This window comes from Andrena cerasifolii, chromosome 7 (assembly GCF_050908995.1).
Source record: "Andrena cerasifolii isolate SP2316 chromosome 7, iyAndCera1_principal, whole genome shotgun sequence".
NCBI classification, from domain to species: Eukaryota; Metazoa; Arthropoda; class Insecta; order Hymenoptera; family Andrenidae; genus Andrena; species Andrena cerasifolii.
In genome coordinates, this window is record NC_135124.1 from 2,666,001 (window position 1) to 2,681,304 (window position 15,304).

General features: G+C 38.1%; 2 protein-coding genes across 2 annotated transcripts in view; both read left to right on the forward strand.

Moving 5' to 3' along the window:
• The first annotated feature begins 2,431 nt into the window (after positions 1 to 2,431).
• Positions 2,432 to 15,304, forward strand: part of LOC143371636 (carcinine transporter-like) — a 38,499-nt gene continuing 25,626 nt past the window's right edge. Inside the window, exons 1-2 of the mRNA XM_076817047.1 lie at positions 2,432 to 2,709; positions 13,020 to 13,286. Of these exons, the coding sequence (XP_076673162.1) occupies positions 13,024 to 13,286 (263 nt within the window). The 5' untranslated portion in view covers positions 2,432 to 2,709; positions 13,020 to 13,023. The remainder of the gene's footprint in view (positions 2,710 to 13,019; positions 13,287 to 15,304) is intronic.
• On the forward strand, positions 7,547 to 8,968 carry LOC143371199 (uncharacterized). Its single transcript, XM_076816150.1, has one exon. The coding sequence runs from the start codon at positions 7,547 to 7,549 to the stop codon at positions 8,966 to 8,968; it is 1,422 nt and encodes a 473-aa protein (XP_076672265.1).

The window sequence follows — 15,304 nt, forward strand, 5'->3', positions numbered from 1 at the left end:
AACTACGGAAACCCCTTAAGAAAATGTGAATATGTAAGAAAGATATATTTTGCTTTCTAAGTATATTTTAAAAAAGTTATTCTGTTTTATAGGGTGTCCCAATACTTTCGTGGTCCACTGTGTATGTATACATGTTATTAGATATCATTAAATAAAAATGTTCAAATTTAAGTATGCGAATTTGTTAAAATTAACTTTCTGCATGTAATATAAAATTCTGTACGGTTTCGTTTGGTCTTGTACATCTATCGGGAGTATGCTTGTAGTTGCAACGGGCATACAGTCTCTGTAGTCATAGAGTTCCCCACCACGAGACCTTTTACGAAGAAGTGGGGACTAACAATGAGCATACCGCGGTCTCATCCGTCGCGTCCGCGGGCACACCGACTCCCCTAGGGCAGATTCCCTGTGCATCCCTGGTTTAGAAGATACTATTTGTATTTGTATTTTTTGTTTTCCTGTGTGTTTCTAACACACAGGATGGCGTTTCAAGCATTTCGCTTATATTGCCCAACGAACGATAGTCATTTTTTTTCCTTCTTCCCCCCTGTCTCCTTCGGGTCCCAGCAGCAGCGACGCACCGGGAGACAGGTGATGGTCACCCATCTTTCCCCAGTACGCCGCCCCGTGATGTTTAACTTCGGTGATCTTACGGGAACCGGTGTTTCCATCACGGCCATGGCCGCTTAGAAGATACTATAATTTTAATATTGAGTACTGGCATTAGTATACACTACGTACACGTACATATCAGCATTTACCTTTCTAAAGTTGGTGTTCAAAAGTACGTCCTGAATATACACTGAATTTATTAATATATAAATATGTATACGCACAAACGCATTATGCAAATCAGAAGGCCCGGCGTCATGGGATTTTGCGTCATTTAATGGTAACACACATATTTTACAAAGTAATTGTAAATCTTCATACAATGTCTTATTTACCGTATCTTTTCCAAATTAGTCGAATAAGATTACACTTCAACTAATACATGTATGAGCTGTTATTATGATTCATATACGTCATTGATTAGTTTTAATGAGTTTTATCTTTGATGCAATTGTAGGTACGTACTGTCTTCTTTAAATATTTGAAAGCTGTCTAAAATTTATATAAATAATAACTTAAATACTTTATGAAACAATTCTATAAATGAAAACTGCTAAAACGGACTTCAAATTCGATAATAGAAGTTTTATTTGTTTGCAAAAAAAATATAACACATAAACTATATATATGTATGAAAAGAGATTATCCAGAAGTATTTCGGCATATATTTACAAAATACAAAAACTTAATTTTAAGGGTTGGTGGTGGGGGTAACTTTAAAAATATTGATTTTTCGAAAATTATTGTTACACGGTTTTGTAGATAAAAAAGGGCGTAACTTTTGTTTAAACTTCTTTTCGATATTTCTCACCGTTCTCGAGATATTGCACGAAAAAGAAAATACTGTGTTTTTATCAAGGGGTGATTTCACCCTTTACAACTATACTACGGCACCAACAGAAAGTAGGTTTGTGTTACGGATGAATTACTCTATTTGCACACCAAGTTTCAAAATTTTCTGAATTTCCGGGCTCCCCCACAACCCCTAGCAAATTTGACCAGAAACAGGAACGCTATCGGTTTTTAATTTTTTACTAGTTTGAGAAATCGTGTGGCTCCTTTTCTACATAACTTATGAACAGGACGGACGGTTTATACAAACTTATTCTCCTTCCAGAATTCTTGGTCTGCTCTTGACAGACCTATTATATTCGTCGAAGCAAGAAAGTACAGGGTCAGCGTTCCCTCCCGCAACCGGCGCTCGCGCGAACAGGTAAAATGGCAACAGCGCCTCAGGGACGCATTCCACTACAACCATGCACCGTCCCGGGGTTCAGAGAGCTGCCAGTTAGGCCAACCCCGTTAGAGCTACGTATATGCAATTCAAAAAAATAATTTGTAAAAAAAAATTAACAATAATTTTTTATTAACATTTCGAAAACTAATAATTTCCCGAAGCTATAATTTTAGATTTAGGGTCCACACCCCCTCCCCACCCATCCCTTCAAGCCTCGCGTCGATCGGCCACTGGGGCCATTCGGAAGTATATCCAAAACCTATTACAGTATATTAAATACAAGCTTAAAATAATAAAATATAATAAATTTAACAAGAAATTAGTGAATAGCGAAGAGAATATCTACATTATTTTCCAGTCATATTTTATGTTTTCCCGAAATCGGAACTTTCAGCCCCGGTCTCCCCTACTTGAGATGAAACGGAATTTACGTACTACGAACGGTGGCAATGGGGCACGTGGCCGTCGACGGTCGCGATTCGAGAAGCGTGCGAAATTACGTGTGTATCTGTTTGCCAGACATCGACTCTACCTCTCCGTCTGTTCTTCTTCGATCCTCTCTGTCCCCGCTTGTTCTCTATTGGCAAACGCGTGTCATCGAGTATCGCGTTCGTCTTCGTCAAGCAAGCTTCTATATCAGCGACACACGAGCCGGTTTCCCCTTCATATTTGTGCAAGGCCTCGTGAGCTACGGACGCGTCACTCCTTTCCCGTTCGCGAGGAAAGCCGCGCCGCGTTAATCGTCTATCTAATTGCACGCTTCTCATTTCCGGGATCGTGGTCGAACGTGGATAGAGATGCTCACGACTCAGTGACAACAGAATCCTCTGGCTCGATAACGGACATCCGAGCGAATCAATGTGAGTACGCGGCAGGCTATTTGCCCCAGGGTTTTCATCGTTCCAGTCGTTAATTGGTACTAATTAGCGGCGATCGCCGTTGTCGCGCGAGTCGGGAAGATCCTCTGACCCCCTCAATGCCAACGTTCTACAAAGCAAGGTGATCCGTTTGTGCCCGTGAATATTTTCCGTTACGCATCGCACAATTGGGAATCGATTGTACTTGGAGCAACGCCAAAAGATTTTGGTTTTGGCCAATTAAGCGTCGTCACCTCCCCCAATTCGCGACGTATTTCCAGAAGCAGGATAGCGAGGAGAAACGGGTGAAGGCGCAAAGGGTAGTTTGAGGCTTCGTCTGGAAGGATGATCGACAATCGCACACACGATTGTGAGGTTTCAAAGATAGTTCGAACAAACCTTTGTTCTTCACACGTACTGTGGCCCGATGGAAAGAAGTCGGTTGACATGTCGCAGGGGCAAGAGGGGTCCTTCGCTCGCATTGGCTCCCGCCGCCCGTGTTCCGTTTGCTTGCTTTGTTATTCGTCGACGCTGTCGCGCCGGCCAATAGGGATGTACTATTCGGACCTGATATTCCGGCTCTAGAGTTTCTTGACGGACTTCTTTTCATCGGGGCACAGTAAGTCGCGAGAGATCTCTGTTTTTCTCGAGTGTGTCGAACTGTCGAAATTCGTGGTTCCGTTTAACAACTCCAAAATGAAGAATCTACGGTTTCATTTCAATTTAAATGAACGAGCAGTGAATTTCACATGATTTGTAAAAGATGTAAGAGGAATGAATATTCCCTGTATCTAACGGCATAGATTATTCCTCGTGGGGAACTGTGAGGAACAATGTTTTCATAAAGAAAACGGCGACGTATTATCACAGCTTCTGTTTTTATTGCAACAAGTATTGTTCGAGGATTACGTGGACTGTTTATGGGGCAACTGAGGAAAAATACAAGTGTTGCTGGAAATCACTTTTAATTTCTCGTAGAGTGTATTCTCTACGATTGTGCGGTGTAGTTTTATTTGTTAATTGTTTGTAGTGCTATTATCTATATCGCGAGTCTATTACGAAGCCACGCTATAGTCTACTTAATATATATAGTGCAGTTTTTGATCTTTCGATGTCGAATCCGTTTTGCCCAATTTTTCAGAAACGCCATGCTTAATTGTTTTAACCAGTGTAAATATCAGCTTGTATCTTCATATTTGAATTTTAACTGCTGCAAGTATCTCAATAAATACTGATAAGCTTGGGAAAATTGGTTTAACCTTTTAGAGTAATCACTAAATTGTTCACTCTCAAAACTATATAATTTTCGTTACTATTATTTTCCAGTATGTTTAAATACAACGGAGATGGTTGAAAAAGCCTAAATTTCATTATATAATATTTTTTAATTGCAATTGCGAGCATAATATAGTTACTTAAGGATGTGTCGGACGTTCAATATTAGACAAAAATACCCAGATAGACTTTAAAGTGAATTCATGAGATCGTCCTGAGATGCCGAAATGAATTTATCGGAAATTTGAAGCAATGTACAGTAACTTCTGTTTGAATGAATATATAACATCAAATTTACCCAAATTTTACATCGTATCATGAGTTAAATTCTTGACCATGCAATGAACCAATACATTTACTACATGTTTGATCAATATTGCTACATCGTTAGAATCATGTTAATTTACTAAATATGACTAAAACATATGTTGTAAATATAATGTAAAGTGATGATGGCAATTTGCAATCATTGCGTGCTGCATTGATTGCTGCATTGATTGCTGCAAATGTGACTCAAATATGATCCCTATTTTTCAATGCACAACTGTAGGTAAATTTTGCACAAATATAAGGTAAATAAATGACGGTCTGACGCGGGAACGTTCGCAATCCGCTTTCGAGAATGATCGGATAATTTTTGATTTTGTGTAAATATTAGCAGCACGTCATGACTCAAATATGATTCAAATATGACCTGAACAGAATATCCTCATCGAGTGTATAAAGATTGCTACAATATTTTCTGTTCTAATTGCATCGTTACATGTCTTAAATTTAACGCCAAGGTGAGCACTCACAAAGCGCATAACATTGTTGCAATACGTGATTTGATATTCGATAAACTTTACGCAAATTTGCTGTAAATTGTCTGGCTGGGTATATGAAACTTGAAATACTTGAATATCTTCGTGTTACGCATAGTAAATCTAGATGCAAGGAACTCGAACGACAGTTGGAGTCTTATTTTTACTCCTAGGAAGGTATTTTTCACTTTACAAATGCTTTCTCAAGTATTATTTGCTAAACTTTTGACAGTGAAACTGCCCTGAATTCATAATTTTCTCAAGTAATAATTTATTTCTTTAAAACGGTGCAGTGAAAACAATTGAAACTTGGCAGATATTTTCATCTACCCATATACTACATGTAAAAAAAAATTGAAAACTTTGGTACAATTTCTTCAACATTTTTTCAGCTGTTTTATCTGTAAAGGTCGTCTCTTTCCATAAGAGTACGTGTAAAATCAGTGAAAATTAAAATCGTTATAACTCAGCAGTCATTCAGTGAATTTGTTTAAAATTTTTGGAGCATATCAGGAAGATTAGAAAGAACAATCTCACAAATTTTCATCAACTTGATACCATTTTGAAGATAGGTCCAATACACCCTTAATGCTTTCTCTCTTCAGTTGTCACAGTCACATTAACATTCTAATCGCTACCTTGAAAGCGTCTCTTACGCTGAGTATTCTGTTGACGTTCATTCGATATAGTAGACTGTATACCGATTAAACTCATACATAATCTATCGTTCAATAATTAGAACTATGTCTTATTTACAATTTAAAATTGTTAATTAAATTTTTCTCAGTCAAGCATCGCAATAGCATTAATATTACACAACCCCTGGCAATAAGTTTGGAACCAAACGCAAAAATACGAAATTAACGAGAAACACCAATATTTTTTATGTATAATATGCAACGGTATATATATGAAACGCGTGGTAATGTTAAATTGGTCTATTTTAAAGTAAAAGCACCAAAAATAATTAAGAATTTTTATTATTATAGAATACAAAATATGGAAGAAACAAAATGTGTCTGGGAAATAAGTATGGAACAATATAAATTTGCAAAGTGATTAACAATAATTTTTTCAGTATTTATATTAGCTAGTATTTTCTGACATTTGTACATGCATATTAGTTAGTTACTTGATGGTTTTCATTTCATTATTCTCTTTTCAATACTCTTTTGAGACAGGAACCAAGCAAGTCGAATGAATAAAACATGCCGCCACGCAAACATTTAGCTAACGATTTAAAGTTACGCATAATTGCATTATTGAAAGAAGGTAATACTCGGCAAAAAGTAGCTGAAATCTTGAATTGTAGCCGAAGTGCAGTAAGTAAAATAAAAGGAAAATTTAACGAGACGGGCAGTGTGGTGAATCGCAAAAGAGGCGGACGTCCGCGCTCAACTTCAAGAAGAGATGACAGACGATTAAGACAGATCGTAAAGAAAATGAGAAGAGCCACATCTCGCGAAATTAATGAAAAAATGGGGTATTCTTTCTGCAAAGCAAAGACAAAGCCATTTCTCACTGAGGAACACAAAAAGAAACGTTTAGAATGGTGTAAGAAGTATGCGCATTGGACTACAGAAGATTGGAGTAAAGTTGTTTTCAGCGATGAATCGCGTGTATTCATCGGAGGAGGAGATGATGCAGGACACTTCGTGTGGAGAACATCAATTGAAAAATTTAGTGAAGATTGTTTGAATTTTAAAATAAAATATCCAAAGTCGTATATGGTCTGGAGCTGTATGACAGCTCAAGGAGTTGGACAAATATGCATTTTGTATAAAAATTTTGAACTCTGAAGTATATATTCATATATTAGAACACTTTTTAATACCGAGTTTAGATCAGTGGTTCGAGGATTCGGATGATTTTTATTTTCAACATGACAATGCAAGTTGTCATCGAAGCAAAATAGTTCAAAACTACCTTCAACAAAAAGGCTTTCGAACCATAAAATGGCCAGCAAACAGCCCAGATTTAAGTCCAATCGAAAATTTGTGGGCACTTTGGAAACAATTTATACGCGACAAAAAAACCAAAAAATAAAAATGAACTTTTGGAAGCCATTAAGCTGTCATGGAAACAAATTTTGCCATCACAGTGTGAAAACTTGATTACATCGATGCCAAAACGTATACAAGCTGTGATACGTGCACGTGGGAACGTCACAAAATACTAGGTAATATAAATATTAAATCAATTATTGTTAATTTCTTTGCAAATTCATAATGTTACATACTTTTTTCCAGAACATCGGTTCCATACTTATTTCCCAGACTCATTTTGTTTCTTCCATATTTTGTATTATATAATAAACAAAATTCTCAATTATTTTTGGTGCTTTTACTTTAAAATAGACCAATTTAGCATTACCACGTGTTTCATATATATACCGTTCCATATTATACATAAAAACTATTGGTGTTTCTCGTTAATTTCGTATTTTTGCGTTTGGTTCCAAACTTATTGCCAGGGGTTGTAAATGCGAGGCCGCAGTAATAATGCGAGTGATTGAAATGTAAACTGCAAATGAAAGTATTCTCTAACTATTGAAATTAAATAAAGTCGAAATAATAATAATAATATCTGCGACAAAAAACCATTAAGTAGTCCTATAGTGTACTACCAAAATGTAAGAGGGCTTAGGACTAAACTAGACGAATTGAAGTTAGCTATTTTGGCATCAGCAGCCCGTTTCGATATCATAATCCTAACCGAAACTTGGCTTAACTCTTCGATTTCGTCACCTGAGTTAGGCTTACATGACTTTAATGTTTTCCGTAAAGACAGATCACATCTCACGAGTGACTTTTCCAGGGGTGGGGGTTCTCATAGCTGTCAGGAATACTCTACCATGCTCTTTGATTGACCCTAAGCGTGACGATCTGGAGCAGCTCTTTGTGCGAGTGCGGCTTCGTTCCACTCACTTAATTTTGAGCGCGTTGTATCTCCCACCTGGGTCTCAATCAGCTCTTTACGAGTATCACGTTGGGTCTGTTATGGATATTTTTCAACATTTTGGTGAGGATAGGCTTTGTGTATTAGGTGACTTTAATCTCCCCCATGATGTCTGGCTTACTGAACAGAGTCTAATGTGTTTTAAAAAACCCGGTGCTTCCTCGGCAGAGTCAACGGCTATTGACCTCATTTGCGAGGGATATGGTTACTGTAACTTAGCTCAGGTGAATACTGTCTTCAACTCTAGTGATGCCATGGTAGATTTAATTTTTGTGAATGATTTTGATGTATCTGTAGGTATTTCCATTGATTACCTTATAGCCCTGGATGCGTATCATCCACCGCTAATATTACGATTAGGTGTATTAGCCCCATCTGGTGACCAAAGCAAAGTTGGTGCTTCCTATTACGACTTTAAGTGCGGTGATTACCCTAAAGTTATCAATTATTTAAATTCGGTTGACTGGGATTCTATCACTCGTGCGATCGATCCTGATTTAGCTGTCGATCGTCTGTACGCTCATCTTAATGCGGTGATTGAGGCATATATCCCTCAAAGAACGATAAGGCGCGCTCTCTTCCCACGATGGATGTCATCGCGCTTAAAGTACCTCAGTCGCCAGAAGAAGAAGGCGCCTAAAGAGTTTAAAGTCTCTAATTCGCGTTGTGACTATTGGAATTTTTCTAGTCTTCGGTCCCAATGTAAGTTTTTAATGAAGAAGGACTATCGTGCTTATGTCGAAAGGGTGGAAAATTCTGTCCAGCGTGATGTCAAGAGTTTCTGGAGTTTCGTAAATGCAAAGCGTGGCACTCGTGGCCTCCCCAGCAACATGCATCACGGTACTTCCTCGGCGTCCTCGCATCCTGCTGTTGCCAATCTCTTTGCTACATATTTTGGTTCCGTGTATACTTCTCCGTCGGGTTGGTCCCTAGCCTCTGATGTGAATTGTAATTCTTCCAATGGCCTAATCCTCAACACTCTAACCATCTCTATTGGGGACATTTTTGATAAACTGAATGCGCTTGATACGAGGAGAGGATCTGGTGTCGATGGCATTCCCCCTCTGTTCCTCAAGCAGTGCAGTTTTATTCTCTCGAGACCTCTGTGGAATATTTTTAATTCGTCGGTGGCGGGAGGTACGTTTCCGAAGGCGTGGAAGAATAGACAGTTACGTCAGTTTTTAAGGCTGGGGATCGGGCGGATGTGGCGAACTATAGACCTATAAGTAAACTATCGGTAATGCCTAAATTATTCGAAGAGATTGTAACGAAGTCCTTATCGTCTTATGTCGCTTACTGCCTATGTGTTGAACAACATGGGTTTGTACCGAGGCGCTCGACGACGACTAATCTTGCTGTTTAGCAGAGTTTCGTGACCGAGGCCCTTGATGACGGCCTGCAGGTGGATACAGTGTATACAGATTTTCAAAAGGCCTTTGACACTGTGGATCACTCTATCCTACTTAGTAAATTGTCTTCCTGGGGTTTTTGTGGGCCTCTGTTATCGTGGATAAAGAGTTATCTCTCCGGTCGGGAGCAAATTGTAAGTGTATCTATCTGTCTCTCCTCACCGATAAAGGTCACCTCAGGAGTTCCGCAGGAGTTCCTCAGGAATCTCACCTTGGTCCGTTGCTTTTTAACGCGTTTATTAACGATCTTTCTGAAGTATTTGTAGGAAACAATTTTGTATTGTATGCGGATGACCTTAAGATTTTTAAAACAATCCATTGCCAGCGGGATGCAGTCATTCTGCGGAATGATTTGGATAGATTCGTGCAATAGTGCAATAGGAATAGTTTAAGGCTCCACACATCTAAGTGTGTGGTGCTTAGGGCGGTGCGTGGTGCTTGTAGCGTGAACTTCCCTTACAATCTAGCGGGCGAAACTCTCAGAGAGGTGTCTGAGGTGATTGACCTGGGGGTGTCTATAGTGCCATGCTTTGATTTCAGGAACCACTACATGCGCTGTACTAGTAAGGCATTAAGAACCCTTGGATTCATTTCCAGATTCGCGAGGCATTTTAGGAATGTAGATGCAATTAAACTGTTATATGTTGCCCTTGTTATCTGGAACCCGAAGCATGGCAAATATAGTAGTTTGATTGAAAGGGTCCAACATAAATTTTTGAGGTTTGCCGCTCGTATTCTCGGTAAGCCTATGGACTGTACTGACCATAATTATGGCCCTATTATGGCTCTTTTGAATATCCCTACTCTCTTGGATCCTAGACGTATTGCGGATATGATGTTTTCGTATAATGTCTTAAATGGTCACATAGACTGTTCTGCGTTAATACCCAGCGTTTCTTTTATTACACCGCAGAGACATTTGCGATCCAGGCCTCTATTCGTTCCGAGATTACCTAAATATCGCCACTACGCGGTTGACCCCATAAATCGCGTCACGAGTGTGGCTAATGAACATTTTAACGGCATGGATCCTTTTTGTCTCTCTAGAAGTTCGTTCCGGTCTTTGTTATATAGACGGGCAGATGAAATCTATGATGATAATTTAGTTGAATACGTGCTAGTCATTGTTAGCGCCGTCGTTTATGTATTTTTGTAACTATCGGATTTATTTTTTGTCCCGTTTATACTATAATAATACTAATACTAATAATAATAATAATAATAATAATTACAAACCATTATCCAGTATATAAAATCGGTACTTTCGGCCCGCTCAGTTTTTTTCGAGCCGCTCGAAAAAATTCGAGTTCTCGGTTCTATTCGAGCCGCTCGAAAGAATTCGAGTTCTCGTTTCTATTCAAGCTACTCGGTTCTATTCGAGCCGGTCGTTTTTTTCGAGTACTCGGCTCGGGTCGGAAACCGAGTCTCGGCTCGGTCCGAATTTCAAGCTACTCGAATATTCGAGTAGGGGAGAGTAGGGTAAAACGGAACGCTTAACTTTGGAGGGTGATAACATAAAATTGGAAGGTGAAAAAGACACGGGACTTCAACGGGAGTCTTTAATGCACCTTAGACTATAAGAAAATCAAACCCATTGTTAAGAAAAGTCTTTGGGAACGACGGAAAATGAAATTTACCGGAGGTATTGAAATCTTCGCCTCGCTCAAGTGGTAGGGTAAAACGGAACACCCACTTGAAGACCCTGTAAACGTACAAAATCTTTATTTTTATGATTTAAAATGTATTCATTTATGTTAAAAACTATAAATATATGTTTTAGGCATAACTATTACAAATAAAATATGACAACAATTTGTATTATACATATAAGAAAAAATATTTTACTAGATAACATGAAAATTACGGAAAATAATCAAATATAAATATAATATCGTAAAAGAAGGATAGATTAATACAGTTTGTTTATTATTTTATGAACAAAAATCACATACAAATGTATCATCTTCCTTTTCAGCGCTGGTGCAGGCCTCATGGGCCCATCCTTTACATGCAGTCATTTAGTAAACATTTAATATTTACACTTCAGCGTGTGGTAAAGAACTTTTTAATACGTCAAAATGTAGCGTAAGGACTATAGAATCCAACGATGTACTTACCGTTATTAATTTGCGAAATCCAAGTGCCGAAAAATGGTCGAAATTACAACAAAATATTGAAACGTCGATACCGGAATTTTGTCCAACTCTCTTAACGGAAAAATAACGCGTGCACGGGTCTAATATGGTCTGGGTTAGGTCTGGGTTAGGCCGTGAGGACCCTTTGGTCCCATGTCACGCGATACGAACTCATTCGCAGCTCTTATCTAAGAGAAACATTGATGTTCCGTTCTACCCACCCGTTCCGTTTTACCCTACTCTCCCCTACTCGAACAGCCCTAATACAGAGAGATATACGCGTTTGCACAGCTCATACACATTACAGTCCATTTTCTTGAAAACGAAGTGCGTTATTAAAAACTTTAATTCTATATTTTCGTTTTATCGTGGCCTGTAGAATCACCCCCACCCCTACAAGGTTTATCATCTGCAGTGAAACACCCTGTATGTTGCAATTATATTATATTATTGTATTACATACAACGGTTCACTTCGAACAATACCCACTGATGAAAAGTGTTGTACAAATTTTGAATAGACAGTTGACCCTGCACAAATTTTCACCGAAGCCTATTTCAATAAAATGGCGTTTCACATGTCTGTACCTTAAACCATGAACTAAATAACGAGCATTATAATACCACACTCGTTTCGTCTACACTTCGGTTAACATTTTTCCGATGGTCTATATTAATATTACATTGAACGTTGTGAAAGTGTTCATTCCATCGCGGATTATCTCGACGGCCGTCCAATATGGCGACGTTACTGCGTGTCTCGCAATCTATTGCTGAGACAACAGTCTCTACTTACTATTCAATTTAGCGAGTTGCGTGTCACGAATCACTTGATCCCGGTGCAGTAATTGGAAGGCACAAGAACAAACACTTACGCTTAATCTATCGTTTAACAGATCGAAATAGAGGCGAAGAGGAGCTTGACAGCTCGGACTTTGCTCGATGCTTGCGCTCAATTGAGACATTGAGAGCAACAACGGACTGGCCCTAGTCCTCGGTAAAGTGAGAAATGGGCGATTTAAGAAATAGGGTTTCAACAGCACTTCGTTTCGCAAGCGTTGTTGCCAGTGCAGTCATAATTTTTAGCTTTGGATACAATTCGAAATATTTCCTAATGAAATTATAATTAATTTTCCATTTAATTTTAATAAGTCAGATATCACCACAGTAGTTCAACGCAACAAGTGATTTTGTATTCCATATGGTTTTAAATTGAAAAAAAAATTCCTATTTTATATGATTATGTAGTACGGCCTATTGGAACGCATTACTGCTACTAATTCAATTTCGAAAAAAATGTGATTTAGTCCGTTTTCGTTCCCAATGCCTCAATTGCAACGCCTTGGATTATTATAGGTCTGGGTTAGGAGTCGAAACACATTCTTTGGCGCCTGACGAAATTCGTTCGGGTTTTACGCTTTCGCGATAGATGGGCTCAGAGCGAGACTTCATATTCGCTCGCTGTGATATCTGCATACGTCGAACTGTGTAATGCCCATTAACACGCGCAATCCGCGAGATAACAATACTTTCATTCACAAAGATTAGTTCTGTGCCGGGTGTCTTCAACGTGAAAGCATTGAGCGGCGGCAGTGAAGTTTTACATGACGTTTGCGTGATTTAATGACGCAAAAAAAGAGCATTCGCAAGTGTATAATCGGTATCGTATATAGGCAATAATTTATTGTTATCGAAAATACTGAGAGGGAAATGGTTAATTTTTTTTTGTTCCAGAGAAATGAAGGACGCGAATACCTTGCACAATTCGGTAGGGCCGACCGAAAGGACCGCTCTGAGGCCAAAGGTGGAAACGTTTGATGACATTCTGCCATTCGTCGGCGATTATGGCAGATATCAGTGGTTACTCTTGTTGTCGTTGCTGCCGTACGGGGTGACGTACGCGTTCCTCTATTTCTCGCAATTTTTTATAACCATCATACCGACGGAACATTGGTGCAGGATAGACGAATTGATGAACTCTAGTCTTACTCAGGAAGATAAGTAAGTTTTTCCAAGAATGGAGGAAACGAATAAGGAGCGAAGTAAATCGTTTTAAATGCTGAGCAAATCTTATGCAGTTGCGAGCACAATATTTCATAAAGTATTAGTAAAACTCAACTCCTAAAATTAAACCGTATTTTATATCTTTTTATTCGTCCTTTTTCTTCGTTATTTTAGTGTTTTCCGTTTTAATGATAAAGCTGATTGTACTGAATGTATAAAACCAACTTTATGAAGAGAGTAGAATAATTTCATAAATTTTTTCGGTTTGTCGTTCGTGTCCTTGGTAATCTAATAGACAGAACCGACCATGACTATGGCCCCCAGAGCTTGAAACCGTTATTATAAAGATTTCGGTTCTTGAAAGAGTTTGAAGAACCTTTATTCGGAATAACCGTTATAAACAACCTAAATTTCAGATTATATAAGTATAAGTTACGGTTCCTATATAGCTCTATAACTTTTATTTTTTAGGTTCTATATCTTTTAATTTTTAGGTTCTATAACTTTTATTTTTTAGGTTCTATAATTTTTATTTTTTAGGTTCTATAACTTTTATTTTTTAGGTTCTATATAAGTTACAAAGCGGTTATAGAACCGATTCTTGTAACGATTGTACAGAATTTTACAGTAAATGAAATCACAACACATTACAACTATAGATTACTCTGTGTAACCAAATTGTTTAAAAACTATTATAAATAAGTAAGCAAATATATATTACGTACACATTTGTACGTATGTATATGTATACACTCGGCGGTATGCAAGGATCACTTGTATACATATGTACAAATGTGTACATAATATATATTTGCTTACTTATTTATAATAATTTTTAAACAATTTGGTTACACAGAGTAATCTATAGTTGTAATATGTTGTGATTTAATTTACTGTAAAATTCTGTACAATCGTTACAAGAGTCGGTTCTATAATCCCTTTGTAACTTATATAGAACCTAAAAAATAAAAGTTATAGAGTTGTATAGGAACCGTAACTTATACTTATATAGTCTGAAGTTTAGGTTCTTTATAACGGTTATTCCGAATAAAGGTTCTTCATAACTCTTTCAGAACCTTTATATAACAGTTTGAAACAGTTATTTTCGAAACCTATTCAAGCCCTGATAGCCCCGCTCTGAAATCCGTAAACATCACCACCCTTGCTGATCGCAGACAGGTGGCGGATATGGTTCTGTTGTTTAAAATTATTAATGGTTTGTTAGACTGCTCAGACCTTGTTGGGTTAGTTACTTTCAACGCTCCGAAGAGGCAGTTGCGGAAAAAACCTCTGTTCGCCCACAGGCTGCTGTTATATTCTTATTATACAATTGACCCTATTAACAGGGCTATGCGGTATGCTAATCTGCACTTCAATGCGGTGGACCCTTTCGTAGGCCCGCTCAGTTTTTTTGGGGCGGGGTTATTTAGCCACTTAGCAACTACACGTTTGGTTACTTTATAGTCACTAAGATCTAGTCGGTTTAGACTCTATTTTATGTTTATACTTGTATACCAAGGGGTTGTCCACTGTTCGATGTATAACTGTTAGGGTGGTCCGTATTTTTCAGCTTCCAACTTTTCTTTGTCTTACCGCCCTAAATTGTGACACTTGGTGAGAAAATGATATGTGCAAAATTTCAAAGTGATTGAACAAAGGGAACCCGTGCCGCATTTGAGCAAAAGTTTTGAAATTTTAGTGATTTCTAGTCAATTTCGAACATAATTGTGTTCGGCTATTTTGGAAGTATCAGTGAATATTTTTTAATAAACGTAGAATATCTTACGTGTATAAAGGGTGCATAATTGGTGTGTTACTTCAACCAGTATACTCAAAATCTTTGAATTGTACCATTCAAATCAGCGCATAACACTGCGCCCGAGCTATTGTGCGCGACTACGCAAGTGCAGATTACACGGCCTAATAATACGGCGAAACATTCTCATTTATTATGTGCCGCTAGGGCGTTGCCTTCTAACAATAAGTATACCAATATTCGAATGTAGTACTGGAAT